Genomic DNA, 16,035 nt, shown 5'->3' with positions numbered 1-16,035 from the left:
TTCCGTCTATCATTTGTTTGCGTATCACTTATCGCCCTGAGTGGGATCGGTAAGCCCAGATGTGGGTCCCTTGATCACTTTGCCACTGGATTCAAGCTATCCTGGCTGATGAAGGGTAATACCCGGAAACTGGTCCCAGGATGCTTGTTTCCGGTCAAGGGAGGACCTGGCTTAGCAGTTCGGGCTGGACTGTTCCCATGAGGCACAAGGTCAAGACTGATTTGCATATAGCTGGGTCTAAACTGGGGTGGCGTAGTGAGCTGAAGAAGGATGGATTTAACCCAGCTCTTTTGACTGGGGGTGAATGTATGATTCATTCAGCATTCCGTCTATCATTTGTTTGCGTATCACTTATTGGCCTGAGTGGGATGGGTATGCCCAGACTTGGGTCCCTTGCTCACTTTGCCACTGGATTCAAGCTAGCCTGGCTGATGAAGGGTAACATCCAGAAACCGGTCCCAGGATGCTTGTTTCTGGTCCAGGGAGGACCTGGCTTGGCAGTTCAGGAGTTCAGGCTGGACTGTTCCCATGAGGCACAGGGTCAAGACTGATTTGCATATAGCTGGGTCCAAACTGGGGTGGCGTAGTGAGCAGAAGAACAATGGATTTAACCCAGATATTTTAACTGGGGGTGAATGTATGATTTATTCAGCATTCTGTCCATCATTTGTTTGCATATCACTTATCGCCCTGAGTGGGATGGGTATGCCCAGAAGTGGGTCCCTTGCTCACTTTGCCACTGGATTTAAGCTAGACTGGCTGATGAAGGGTAATACCCAGAAACTGGTCCCAGGATGCTTGTTTCCGGTCCAGGGAGGATCTGGCTTGGCAGTTTGGGCTGGACTGTTCCCATGAGGCACAGGGTCAAGACTGATTTGCATATAGGTGGGTCCAAACTGGGGTGGGGTAGTGAGCAGAAGAACAATGGATTTAACCCAGATCTTTTGACTGGGGGTGAATGTATGATTTATTCAGCATTCCGTCTATCATTTGTTTGCGTATGCTGAATGATTCAAACATTCTACCCCAGTCAAGAGATCTGGGTTAAATCCATCATTATTTTGCCTACTACGCCCCTGACCCCCATCCCCCAGTTTGGACCCAGCCATATGCAAATCAGTGTTTACCCTAATTCTCATGGGAACATTCCAGTCGGAACTGCCAAGCCAAGTACTCCCTGGGCACCACATACTTGGATTGAAAAAAATACGTTTAAAAACATTTTATTGAATGGGATGAATTAATAGTATAAAAAAAACAAAAGAAACAACGCTTTCAATTGTGCCATGCATTTTACAATTATTTTTTGTGAAAGTAGAAATCATCACCCAACCATGCACTCAAACTGCAGGCAGCTATAGAGTCACTTAAACTCTTCATACCAGCAACTTTAAAAACGAGACAGGACGTAAATCACCAAATAATTAAGTGCCCGAAGCGCAGGCAAAGTAAATACAGTTCCTTAATGATAATATACAAAAATAAAAGTAAAAGGATATACTTTGAAGGTACATTGTCACTGTATTGAACAAATCTATCTTTAAGTGGATGTGAACAAAGTGCACCAGCATTGCGCAGTCACTCAAAGTCAAGGGAACCAATATATAAAGTGGGCTGACCCGGTGCCTTATGCTTTATGCTGTGGTGGGCGGAAGCAAAATGTGAATGACATTTCAACAAACCAATGATGATACCTGTTCACTAAATGTCCATCTATTGTTGCAAATACTGTATGATTTTGTGGGAAAACAATAGTCTGGCTAGACCATTAAAGAAGCATCAAAACAGCCAGACCTAAAAAAAAGTGTTCAGGTTAATTGAAACAAGGGATTGAAAGCATTCTATGCAGGACCCCAAGATGGGTTGCACGTCTTAAAACCACCTCAAATCTTCCTTTAGCCATGTAAGAGGGTCTGATTTATGCAGGCTTTCGCTTTGGCTCAAGACCGTCTTCCGGTTACCTCTCCCGACTTCAGACAGACTTAACAAGTTTTCTGATTTGAGAGACTTAAGACAGCCCAGAGTGTAGAAAACTAATTTTGTTCATCAGGACCTGGATTGCCAGCCCAACCTCTAGCTATCTCTAAATGAATATCCATGAATGGGAAACCCAGAGTGAACAAAAGCCGAATGGTGCAAAGGCGCCTAGAAGGTTCTTGAACTAGAAACGCTTCCTGAATGCACACTCACTCAAGTTCGTGCCATGTTCCGGCTCCCCATTGAAACACTACAGGCAGAAAATATTTTTATATTAGAAAAAAAATTGTGACGCCTTAAAATGATACATTTTTTAGCTGCCTGTGTTCGGGGGGAATGGCGAGCCCCCTTCCTGCCAGGCGATCAAGAAGCACTTTCGAGGAAATAATATTTTACCTGTGTCGGCGGCGGCTGCCATGTTAATCAGCGCCCTGCAGCGCAGCCCGTCTCCTCCAGTGACGCTGCGCGCGAGAACATGCAGGGCAGTCGTCATTCGCGGTAATAGAAACCGAAACTCTAAAATTATTTTCGACTAATGGAGACTCGCACTGGCAGAGATCCCGAAACGTGAACGGGCCGCACACAAAGGTGTGAGCAATTTAGTATCTAGTGTGGGAAGAGGTTTGCTGGCAAAAAGGAGCTGAGTCACCCTTTTATTTACAGTTTCTCATTTTATGTAAATACATAAGTAAAGAATGTATGTGGAGTCCCTTTAACCCGTGAGTACCAGCTTATTACCAACTTCTTATCATAGTGAACCTTTACTTCCAATATCTCGTTAATTATTTTTTTAATAAATGATATTATTTTTTAATAACTATGTTTAAAAAACGTGTGCTTTCAGACAAAACTAACAAAAGGATTCATTCATGCGCTGATGCACAAATTGGGATACATATAGAAACCAACCTGAACTTATAAAATGCCAGTGCGACAGTCAATTAATTAGACCCTCTTGCTGAGCTGAAGGATTACACTATTAATCAGGTGACCAGCTGCCTTCTGCCGGCAGTCTGCCTTCCCAGGTGCCCCCAGGCCTTGATGGATGAAAGTGTACCCGACAGAGGGATATACCAAGGTTGTGGTGGCCTCTGATGCAAGCAGGGGACGTGGGCCGGCTACATCTTTACTGGTTAGAAAAAGTCAGCCATAACTGACTGCAGTGGTCCATACACGAGTCTGGGACCATGGCCGCGGCATCCGCTGGACCATTAACAGCTAAATCCAGAACCGACACAAACAGAAAGGAAGAAGTAAGGCTCATCTAACCTCAGCGGCTGGTACCAGAGTGGATCAGCATGGAAAAAGGAGTTTATGAGTACTGCGTGACAGGCATCTCGCGTATAGCGAACGGGGCAACTGTTGAAGCGTCAATCGTGCAAGGGCAAAGCTTGCATATACCTGCTATTAAACAGTGGATCATAATGACAAAGGACAAGACAAATTAATATGCACGACAAAGGAAAACAGGCTATTTGCAATCAGCCCACCTAATACATCAGCTGTGGTCTGCAGTAGAGAAATGAATTGCCGGAGCTATGAAGCCAATGGGTAGGCCCTCAACTGTGAAGATCACAGATGTTCTAGCAGGATATAACAAACGGAGAATCTTCTTTGAGACCAAAATTAGTACGTCCATGGTCACTTAATCCTGGTAGGAACTGCCCTTGCGGAGGTTAACAGATCACGTCCCTGAGATAGAAAATGAATTGTCAACGTAATGGATCAAATAGCTGAGCTCATCCTGACCATGGGAGTCCTAAAAGGAAGAGCAAAGGGTGCAGGACACTTGTGAAGGAGCAATATGAGAATATAATGTGGGTATTTTAGAAGGTCTAATATATTAATGAATTAAGCTGGGATGCCTGCAAATAGGCTCTCTGTGAGGATTAAACCCCAGGTGTACCACCCGGAATTACAGAGACTCAGATGCAATACTGCAGATTGCAAAGAGAAAAAAAAATAACCACTAGAATCATTAATTCTACATTTCCTCCAGAGCTGCACACAAGGAGTGTAGAAAATGGCATCGGGGGCCATTGCAGCTTTTTCCAGCAATGCTGCGATCAGGGGGAGGGGCTTTCTGCCAGGAAGTCCAGGAAGAGGGTCCGTTTGGCGGCAGCCAGGGCACAGGCAGTGTACGGGGAAGCAGCAGCATGATTGGTGCGTGCCCTCGAGTCTGCCCTGATGTCCCATTTTCGGGGGGGTTGTTTGCGGGGGGATCGGGGCAGTGTTGAAGTACCAGGTGAGTGAGGGCTGATCAGGTGAAGGCTGCTGCAGCATGCCAGAGTGCTTTATCAGCAACGTGCCCGCGTCCCAGTCTTTCACACGCCAATGCACCCGAGGCCCTGGTAGGTGCCAGCTGTTACTCTGCCCATGGAACTCCTTTGAATTTGACGTAGTTCTTCTGTAACTCAGCGGAATTCCACAGAGTGCAACTCCGCCAGCTCCACCAAGCACTGCTAACAAGTTAACCTTAGCAAAGCTGCAAATTGTGCGAAGGATCAAGACTGATTTGCATATGGCTGGGTCCAAACTGGAATGGCATGGTGAGCAAAAAAACGATGGATTTAGGCCCAGATCTCTGTACTGGGGTGAATTTATGACATTGTTCTGCATTCTGTCCATCAATTGTTCTTTTTGCATTTGTCACCCCGAGTGGGACGGGTATGCCCAGACGTGGGTCCTGTGCTCTCCTAGCCACTGGAGTCAAGCTATCCTGGCTGAAGAGGGGTGAAACCCCGAAACCGGTCCTAGGATGCTTGTTTCCAGTCCAGGGAGGACCCGGCCTGGCAGTTTGGGCTGGACTGTTCCCATTGGGCGCAGGGTCAAGACTGCTTTGCATATGGCTGGGTCCAAACTGGAATGGCATGGTGAGCAAAAAAACAATGGATTTAGGCCCAGATTTCTGTACTGGGGTGAATGTATGTCACTATTCTGCATTCTGTCCATCAATTGTTCTTTTTGCATTTGCAAATTGTACAGAATGCACTGACTCATTTTACGCTGGGCATCCCTAAGCGTCAGTCTGTTACAAAAGGACTCCAGGAACTGCACTGGAAACTGGTTGAGAAACAAATATGGTTTAAGGCTATATGTACAGTACACAAAGCTCTCTACACTGTAAGTCCAGTTGATATTAAAGCCATGTTTAAATGGTACATGCCCCCTAGAACACTCCGATCAGCACATCAAAATCAGGTGACTGTGACCTGAATTTGGAGGAAGAAATGGGGAGACAGAGCCTTTTCAGTTCCAGTGGTAAGGCTCTGGACTACTCTCCCCCTCTATCTCACATCCTTGAACAGGCACCTCCGTTTCGGGAAAGCACAAAAAATTTTGTTGTTTACCCTATAATAGGCACTATATCCTCTGGATCCTATTAGCCTTCTGCATTTTGTGGTACACTACAGCGCCTTGACGCCCATGGGCCTTTGTGCGCTTTACAAATTCTTATCAAATCAATCAGATCTCATCCTGGATCCATGGGAGTACTTATCCCACAGGCTCATAGCCTTGTTAAATAATGCTGAAAACATTTTTAATAGAAGGGGGTTACAACTCTGAATAGAGTATATTGTTCATATATAATGAGCATTGAGCTGATAAGGTTCAAGAGACATTGACAAACCTTTGGAACTATTTATTTATTTACGAGTGATTTAGTAGACTGAAGGCTGGATGCAAATGCTGATGCAGTGTTTTGCATATGTTAAACATGAACAATACAGCAAACAAAGATGACTTGCTGCCCTACAATATAATGCGGTACAACTAAGGGGCATATGTACAGGCCCCTAATGCCACAGAAGCGTCACTTTTTCTGACGCTCCGGTGGCATTGCTTTCAACCCAATATTTACAAGGTGACGTTAAGCCACTTAACATGGCTTACTGCCACTTTGTAAATATGTCCGCTGCGGCAAAGGAGCCGGCAATGGGTGTTGCTGTGGGAGGTCCACCGCAACACCTGTTGCTTTGTGACGCTGCCCCATATTTACAAGGTATGATGCAGCGCCAAAAATAAGACCAGGAAATATCTGGTCTTAAACAGGCAATATGAGGAGAAATTGTTTATTTTTCCTCGTATTTTGCTCTTTCCATGTGTGCTGCATTCTGCAGCACACATTGAAACAGCAAATCAACGGTAAAGAATGTTTATGTGCAGGAAGGTGTCCCTTCCTGCACATAAACAATCACCCATGCAGCGCAGGCACCCTTACAACATGGCTCAAGGGTGCCTATGCTGGCGCTAGGCAGCTCCTTTAGTGCCAGTGCTAGGGGAAATGCAGGAGTGTGCTGTATTTTTGTAAATACAGCCCATTCCAGCGTTTAAAAAATGTCCGAGAGCGGTGCTAGCAATTTTGGAGTATTATGGCGTATGGGGTATGGTGTATTATGACGCGAATAGGTAGTCGAAGGGAAATCGTGCATTATGCGAGTGGCGGGAGTGCAGCACATATTGTAATATTGCACACGCCCATTGGCTCATTGATTAACGAGCGCTTGTTGCTCCAATCAAAGGCACTATGAAAAGGAAACACCATCCTGCTGTCAGGTACCTCCCCTTCGGCTCGGAGCTCGACAGGGGGTACCGACGGACAGGTAAGGAGACACGATTGGAGGGTTTTTGCTGCTGATTCTCCTCTCCTCCATGTCATTGAGGTTTTTAGACGTCTAATACAAGCCTCTAGGTTATACTTCTTTGTAAAAATTTCTCAGTAGAACTTTGGCTGTTTTTGGAAATTGCATCTGATCCCCTTAGCTTGTATACATACTTTAAACCTGTTAACAACTTTGACCAAATTGTGCATACTTATGAGAAATGGCCATACATATCAGTTGTGATTGGCCAACATTCCTCATCAGCTTTGAATTTGTCTTAACTATTCTTTCATAAGGCACTAAAAACTATTCTAAAGGGGCCTACCTTAATTTCACCATAGTGTTTGAATGTTCCGATCTTATTTCTGATTTAGGTTTAATTTTAATTTTATTCTTTTGATATAAAAGTAAAACTGAGGGACCATGTTGTATGATGACATCACCTTTGTTCCCTTGTTTCACTTACAAATAGAGCGGGGCCTCAACCATCGAGCAGTTGCCGGGTGAGGTGAGGCATACTCCCACAGCGATTTGGGTGAGTAATTTAAAATTTGTTTTAGAAACATAGTACTTCCGAATGGAGCCACTTACAGGGCTGGTATTGTCAATTACTTTTCAGAATTGACAGCTGACGTAACCTCTTTGCTCAGAATGTCTTGCTCCTCATTTTTCAGTTTAACTCCCCCCCCCTTTTTTGTTTGTTTCAGGAAGGAAGGGTAAGTTCTTACCTACACGTACACGCCATCCAGGTCTGGTAGGGTGGTCTTCGACCACTGATCTACTCATTTCTTTTTAAACATTCATTGACTATATATTTCAAATTTTTTCACGTATCGTGTTTTATTCTTGCAGTAGAGTATTTAATCTATTAGGTCCTGAAGAAAGCCGGGTTATATTGCCTTAGCGGCTGAAACATGTTGACCTCACCTATTGCCACGAGATAGTAAATTTGTTTCATACTATCAGGCTGTTTTTATTCATGACATTTGGACGATTCCTAATAAACATATTTTTCGCCCTTACAGTCATTTTTATTTTTCATGTTCACAATAGCACTGCACACCGCCAGCCCTCACATATTTTGAAAATCACTTGGCTGAGTTGATCTGGAGTTAGAGGTCAGGTATCCGACATTGTCAGCCTATGAGCAACATTGGCTGCATAGACTCTACTCCTTTGTTTTCCAGATGACGAGGCTCCGCCAAAGTGGTGGGCTGATGGAATTCACACTCATGTCGAGTGCTGGGCAAGCTATCTGAGTTTGGTGAGCATTCCTTCAGAGCGATAAGAGGTTTTTGTCTGATTTAGTAGACTGACTATCTCCCTTATGTTGTATATAGACATATCTAATATACACACATTCCAAAACAATCCTAGCTCTATACTAACTGTACTGGAAATAAAGGGAGAGAAATGAACCATCTAAAGGAGCGGCCATCATTGTGCGTGGGAACTTTTCTAGGGGAGTTCAGACATAGAACTAGACTGTCAATTCAGTCTGCAAGTGTCATGAGAAAGTAGCTTTTCATTTTGCTCTTGAATCTTTCATGAGAGGGGAATCTTTCTGATAGCAGGAAGGAGTTTCACAGCTTAGCAACATTTACTGAGATGGATTGTTCGAGGATCCTTTTCTTTCTTCAGGCTGGGCTTTGAAAAAGGGAGTGTGAGTTCATACATTGACATATTCGACCTGAGATTATCAATTTAATCACTAGGGAAATAGAAGCCTCTGTGAATAGTGCTTTATGGACAACAGCAGCAGCCCGTGCAGGTAAGAGTGGTGGGGCGATGGGGCCAGGTGGAGGGGTATTTCGACAGATGATGACAACGTAAAATTAATTATTTATTTAATTTTCCCTTGACATCGTCCGGCAAAATCCCCACCGCGCCTGGCCCCACCGCCCACTGGTCTTACCTGCACAGGCCACAGCTGTTGAACAATGCAAGACAATTTCAGGGTACGTCTTTGATCAGGAGTCCCATTAGGGAGATCAGCATCAGTGTGATATTGTCAAACTTCCAGGCAGCATGCAGAACTGCTTTGGGGGCCTATAGAGATTGTCAACTTATCACAAGAGCCTGGAACCTTTTGCCAAACTTCCCTTCCCTTGCTGGATGCAGAAAAATCATTTTTCATGTCAAAGGGTTGCGTTTCTGTTCAGTCCTTTGAAAATGTGCTTTTGCCCAGATGGTTATAAATTTGTCTTGGCTAATTACTCCGCACTTACTGCTAGATTTAAAATCAATAGGCGCTTCTGCTGTACGTTTAAGCTGACCCGTAGCACCCAGCATGGCTGCCCCCTCTCTCTCACCATTATTTCTCATGCTGGCCATTGAATCATCAATTAGACAGAATGCTGGTGTGCTGGACACTCAGGGCCAAATTATCAAGCCCCAGCGATAATTATCGCTAATCGCACTTAGCGCTAGGATAATTATCGCTGGGTAGCGTGGAATTTTATCACTGAGATAGCGTGCTATTAGCAACGCTTATCTCAGAAGTGATAAAAATCCTCGCGCTAACTGCCAAATGAGAGATTATCGCTGGAAAACCAACGATAATCTCTCGAAGTTTAGCGTTAGCTTGATGATAGGGGCTCACAAACTTAGCCATGATATCCACCTTCCATAGGATATCATGGCTAAGTCAGGAAAATACCAGGTGTAAAAAAAGCAGCGCTAACCGCGGTTAGCGCTGCTTTTTTATCACTAACAGGGTTAGCAATATCCTTGATAATAGGAGAAATGTCGCTTAACAACATTTCTCCTATTATTTTTCTCTGGAACGCCCCCTTTGCATATCATTAGAGATGCAAGGGGCAGCGTAGAGAAAAAGGGTGCTAACATGTGAATTTGCATGTTAGCACCCTGTTGCTGATAGGGAGATAATTTTATCTCCGCTTTCTTGGCTTTTAAAGCCAAAAAAGCAGAGATAAAACCCTTGATAATATGCCCCTCAGTGTGTTAGCTTGCATCGGGAAGGTATTACATGGGTGAAATATGACTGATCCCATACATCCTCCCATGCCTTTTGATGCAAACCCAGATTTACCAAGGTCAGAAAACCTGGTTCTCCACCAAAATTGTGCACCTACCCGAGGCTGGCTTAACAAGTAGACATATCTTTATTTCTCTTCATTACTTTCTCTTTGCACCTTTGCTTCATTTTGCATCACACATACAAAGAGGAAAAGCATCTAAGGATTGGTTTTGCACAAAAACAATCTTGATCACAATGCAGGCACCCTTTTACTAATGGTGCAAGGGTGCCTGCTTTGGTGTTAGGCTGCCACAAGTGCACCATGGCAAAGCAAGAGTAGCATTGCACCATATCATAATAAATATGGCACGTTTCTGGTCGCTACCTTTCACACAACACAGCACAGCAAGTTCTCTGCAATGAACTGACAAAACTTTCAGTTCAGACCTTGCAAAGAAGGGTCTTAGCTGAAGGTAAGGTCAGTTCAGTTTGGGGCAGAGTGAGGTTTAGGAGTTCAGATTTACAAGTAAATATTTTAAATACAGATACTGTTTCATATTCTTGAAGTTGTCAAAGTAGTTATGGCACAGAAGCAGAGGGGTTTGTATTGATCAGGAGAATGTCATCCATAAATAATGTAGTCTTATGTTTGTAGTTAGAGAAAGGAATGTCCTGTATCTCCTCATCTGATCCTTAATATAGCCGCAAAGACTTTGATGCTTAAGGAAAAAAGGAATGGGGAGTGGGTGGCCAAATTTCTCAATGGTGAAAACCAGGAAGCAAAAAACAAACATTTAGAAAGAGGGTCCTAGGGCTAGATTTACGACCCTATCAGACACATGCCCTTATACTACTTAATAATAACAAAAGAAGTGTCTGAGGGTCAGAAAAGTGGAAATTCGATGTGTGTCTTGAAAAATGGTACAATTACACTAAGTGAGCAAAGAGTGCAATAAGTGCAACAAAGAGCACACAGTTCCTAAATTGGGAAAAAGTGCCCATCAGTTCCCAAACGGTGCCGCCCTAGTCATCATCTGGGCTCTCTTTACCCAGGAGAAAGATTATTATGTCTGTCACTAGATGTTATCGTGACAAATAAACTCCATAAAAATAATGAGTTTTGTGATGGGTGGGACCAAAGAGATGTTATAATATATTTGGGTAACTGTTTTTGCAGTGCATAAATGTGAATAAAGTGAAGTGTATTAAAATTAGGTAGAAATTGAGTAGAGGTAGCAAATTTTAATAGTTTCTCTCAATTCTCCTAACCTTAAAAAATTTGCAAATTAACTAGCAGATTTAACAAAATATCCGCCTGCAAGTAGGGTCAACATGTTTCAGCATCGGTGACTATAGATACGTCACTGCTTTCATCAGGACCTAGATTATAACGGCTACTGCAATATTGATAAAAAGGAATACCTGTGTAGTTTTTAGGTATATCTTGATCTTCTCCAACCTGTTAAATAAAATTGTACCAGACACAGACAACACATCAGTACCACAGAAGAGCATTAACAATATGTCCAACTCATAAGTGCCAATCACATGCAGATTTTTTATGAATATGGTGAAAATTCCATTATCCCAAATTAAGCTCGCTTACCTATTTGGTAGGAGGCAATATCATCACCACACCTGGCAGCAGCTCAGGTGTGTGGAGCACCGCTCTGATAACAAGACAAAACAAAAAACAGGACTCACATAGACATTTCACAGAAAGAGACCATGATGATGGTCTTCATAACTTCTCATCATATTATTTGTATAGTACCACATCAGGTGTTAACAAAGAACACGAACGATGAACATGGTAGCGCATTAAGATTGTTTGTGCTCTATCTTATCGTAACACCAACTGGTTATCTCATGCACCACTACGGAGAATTTTTTATATGTACTACCGCTATTTCTTAATGCTATTATTTTTTATTTAGCCAAATTTGCTTGCACCAATAGATCGTATTGTGCAAAAAAAGGACCTTATCTTAGTAGGCGGTGCCCTGATGTAAAATCTTACAATCCATCATTTTCGCGTGTCTCGGAAGTTCCACTGTTCCAACTTGCGTTTTAAAAAAAAAAAAAAATCGCTTAAGAGCCTTCGATTAAAAGCCTTACCCCAGTGAAGTTTTTTAACATCATCGCTTTCAAAGAACTGACCTCTCCGTCGGTACACCGGGCGTCCCTCTGCGCTAGCTGGGGGGGCCCCGGTGTACGCGTGTCGTCCATATTTGTTGTTGAACAGGATCACGGGATTGACACATGACTCGCTTAACCACATGACTCAAGAACTACAAAACCGCTAGAATCTTGGGAATTGTAGTTTTTTTAATGGTTTTTCGCTTTTAAAACACTCGTGAATGTGAAATCGAGCGCTTTGTTTTATATTGATTCAAATGTGGCAAGGAGTTAAGTAATCTAAAGAACAAATATGTTTCTTAGAACTTGCATGACATATTAAATCTCCATTCCTGTTAGTCAAGTATCGATAAGTATTCAGGCTCCATATTTAGTATTAAACCAAGTCACCACAGCAAGTTAGAAAAAAGACCCACTCAGATCTTTCAAGGTGAAGATTTAACTTGTTTAATTGTTGAACTGCTGAGTCAATCTACGCAGTCTTTAATGTTTTTCATATTCAGCTAGAACTTTACGACATCTAATGATGTTGTGATCACAGATGTAGCGCCCAAGCGTATTGTTGGAATTGAGGCAGCCCAACTATTCACACATAAATAATTGGCACCCTCGCAACTCATAATCACATGCTTGTTATAATGTATATTGTGGGCATTCTCCTTTTAATGCCCAGAGTCTCACTGTCAGCTCGTGCTGTCAGCTCGTGCTTGAGGTGCATATGTTGGATCATTAATTAATGACCAATAATCAATAATAATTGAAAGTGTACTCACAGCCATTAAGAACGTATCCCCTGGTCTAAACATTCTCGATAAAAATAGAGAGCCTTGGAACTTTGCGTACATTCATTTATATCTTGTACCAAAGGGATAATTAGAGAGACATCCATAGAATGTCTTCATTCAGGCCTGCTTTGTCACTGTTGATTTTGTAAATCCATTTTTGCTCTTTCTTGAATAGATATCTTGTAATGTCTGCTACATGTTCTGGAATGTTTGGTTGCTCGAGGACCGTCCATCTGAAATCATTGGGACCATGGCCAACCTCTAGAAAATGCACTGTTAATCGCGTTGCTTGCTTACAGCAACGTACGGTGCTTTTGTCTTCTGATATTCTTAATTTTATTTTCCGGGTGGTCAAGCCAACGTAATGTAGCTGACACAGGCACGTGATTAAATAGATAAGATTGTGGCTATTACAGTTTGTAAATTTCCGCTGTTGCCTTGCTCTATTTGTGCCAATGTCTACAGACAAAGATTTTGAAGTCTGTGGGCAGGAAGCACACGTCCCGCAAGGATGATGACCTGCCACTGCAGGTAAGTCCCATAGGGTCCCTATCTGTCGGGGGTCTTGTTTCTTGGTCGCGTGTGTACTAACTTATCTCTTAAATTAGAACCTCTTTTAAAGGCAAATAAAGGACGCTGTATCTGGTCACCTCCGGTGTTCAGGATTGACCAATGTTTTAGTACGATCTTCTGTACTAAATTAGATTTTGTGTTAAAAGTATTAACACAGGTAAGTCGATTCAGCTTCTCTTTTTCTATTCATGGTTCTAAAAGTGCCTCTCAGTTGTTGTTAGAGGCACGTTTTTTGGACTGCCGAATAATCTTCTTGGGATATCCTCTACTTTGCAGTTGTTTCTCAAGATTAAGGGCATATTTTTCAAAAGTTGCTTTACTCGAACAGTTACGTTGTATCTTGAGAAACTGGCCATAAGGTAAACTATTCCTCAATGACCGCAGATGACAGCTCTCATAACTGAGAAGCGAATTGCGGGCCATCGGCTTCTTGTATAATTTAGACTCAAGTCCGGTTGGTGTTGTCAGGATCAAGAGGTCAAGAAAAGGCAGATGGGTCTTGCTATGTTCAATTCTAAAACGCAGAAAAGTATTTTGTCCATTGAGCCATTGGTGAAAAAGGAGGAGGTCCTTAATAGTACCACGCCACACCACCAGAATATCATCAATATAACGCTTCCAAACTCGAAGCGATTGATGAAAAGGGTTACCAGATGTTAGCACGATCTCCTGCTCAAAGTCGTGTACGTACAAATTTGCTAAACTAGGCGCGAAAATGCTGCCCATGCTGGTCCTAGCAATTTGAAGGTACAGTGTATCCTCGAATTTGAAATAATTCTCTTTCATGGCAATTTCTGCCAAACTCATAATGAAAGAGACAGGAGTAATGGATTCCAATTCACTTTGTTCCTGAAGTGCTCTAACCACTTCTAAGGTTTCATTTTGTGGAATAGACGTGTATAAGGATTCCACGTCAAAGGAAGCCAAGATGTCAGTAGATGGATCGAATTCTACTTCAGATAAAAGTCTGAGGACATCTTTTGTGTCCTGCAGAAACGTGGGCATCTTTTTGACCGTCGGATTAAGAAAAGGGTCCACGAAGGTAGATAGGGGTTCTAGAAGAGATCCAATTCCCGATATTATCGGGCGTCCTGGGGTTTATGTACCTTGGGTAAGGTGTAAAAATAAGGTATCGTTGGATGAGTGTTTATTAGAAATGATGCCTCGTGAGAAGTTATCCAGCCTTCGGTGGCTGCCTCTTCCACCAAATGGCCAATCATGTTTTTTAATCTCTCAGTAGGATCAGCTGGTAAAGGAACATAGGATTTTATGTCTTGCAACTGACGCATGCATTCTTTGCGGTACGTGGTGTTATCCTGCAGAACAATGGCCCCACCTTTATCCGCCGGTTTTAGTATTATATTTGAGGTCAAACTGCCGAGAGCATCCTGTTCTATCGTCGGTAAATTGACAAAAGAGTTTGTTTGTGACCGAAAGAGTAGGCTCATATCCTTCTCTACAGCATTCTCAAAAGTGATAACTTTGGCAGGTATGCCGAGGAGGGGAGGGGTGTAGGTCGAGGGTTTTCTCAATCCAGTATTCTTATTCAAGGTTTCATCTTCATTTTTATTGGCAAAGAAAAAGTGCAGCCTTATTTTTCTAAAAAACTTTGCCATTTCTGTTTTGGCGAGGAATGAGTCACCTTGTTGGGTTGTTACAAAACCCAAGCCTCTGTTCAATAAGGTTTCCTCTGCATCCGTCAGTACATGGGAACTTAAGTTAACTACAAGACTGTCTCATTGCTGGTCCCTGCTCCCTCTTGCGGAATCTTCTTCCCACTCCTCAGGTCCATTGTGGGTGACTGTGTTTGTGGTTGTGGTCCCCAGTGTACCCGTGGGTTCGATCCTTGTCTCCTCCAGTCTCTCCACTCCCGGCCAAATCCTAAAAAAGGCTGCGTGTTAGAGTCGTATTGAGATTGTAATGGGCCAAACTGTCCCATTTGTGGGGGGAATACTGGACCTCCATACATCCATGGATTGGGCTGATTGGGCTGATACCACGGAGGTACTTGATTATAGTTTTGATAATTGTTCCTCCAGTTTCTTCTATTACCTCTGCCACGGTTTCTGTTTGCTTGGCCACCAGTCGCTGAACTATCCGAATCACTAGACAGGTCATCAGAGCTTGATGTTGCATAAGTAGAACCTCTTTTTCGTCCATTACGGTTGAAGGGAAAAGGAACGTAGGATTCGCTGGTATAGGGGTACATGTTTTCAAAAGAGAACCTAGCTAGATCCTTTTTACATTTTTCTAACTTTGCAAAGAGTATAGATTCCTTGAATTCTTTGTTCTGTTTATTGCTCGCATCTTGACTTGTCTTGAATAAAGGGCCTTTAATTGTCGCCCTAATTTGACCTTCCAGGAGCTGGATCTCGACCAAAATTTTATCTGCCGCTTTTTTTGCAGTCTTTATGATCAAGACTAGCCAGTCCCGAGTGCATCTCCAAGCTATCATGGACAAAACTTTTAAGAAGTCCTTATCATCCAAAAATAGCCTGGGGGCATTGGTGACAATCAGGCCTGTTGGAGCACTATTTCCACGGAGATATTCAGCCATGGTGATGCCATGGACGATTGTTCTCGAATGGCTTTTTTTAAGCATCAAGATTTTAACCCAGCGTCTATTCCACAAAATGAAACCTTAGAAGTTGTGAGAACACTTCTGGAACAAAGTGAATTGGAATCCATTACTCCTGTATCTTTCATTATGAGTTTGGCAGAAATTGCCATGAAAGAGAATTATTTCAAATTCGAGGATACACTGTACCCTCAAATTGCTGGGACCAGCATGGGCAGCGTTTTCGTACCTAGTTTAGCAAATTTGTACGTACAGGACTTTGAGCAGGAGATCGTGCTAACATCTGGTAACCCTTTTCATCAATCGCTTCGAGTTTGGAAGCGTTATATTGATGATATTCTGGTGGTGTGGCGTGGTACTATTGAGGACCTCCTCCTTTTTCATCTATGGCTCAATGGA

General features: G+C 42.9%; 1 protein-coding gene across 2 annotated transcripts in view; it reads right to left on the bottom strand.

Annotated features, from left to right (window-relative positions):
- The window catches only part of ZBP1 (Z-DNA binding protein 1), a 222,354-nt gene extending 219,869 nt beyond the window's left edge, over window positions 1-2,485 (bottom strand). The window contains exon 1 of one of the 2 annotated variants that reach the window (XM_078651963.1): window positions 2,374-2,485. In XM_078651963.1, the coding sequence (XP_078508089.1) occupies window positions 2,374-2,470 (97 nt within the window). In that variant the 5' untranslated portion in view covers window positions 2,471-2,485. The remainder of the gene's footprint in view (window positions 1-2,373) is intronic. The other variant, XM_078651964.1, reaches the window with a different exon arrangement.
- Window positions 2,486-16,035: the final 13,550 nt, after the last annotated feature.

Source organism: Lissotriton helveticus, chromosome 7 (genome assembly GCF_964261635.1).
Source record: "Lissotriton helveticus chromosome 7, aLisHel1.1, whole genome shotgun sequence".
Lineage (NCBI taxonomy): Eukaryota > Metazoa > Chordata > Amphibia > Caudata > Salamandridae > Lissotriton > Lissotriton helveticus.
This window is presented reverse-complemented; position numbering and strand designations above follow the sequence as displayed.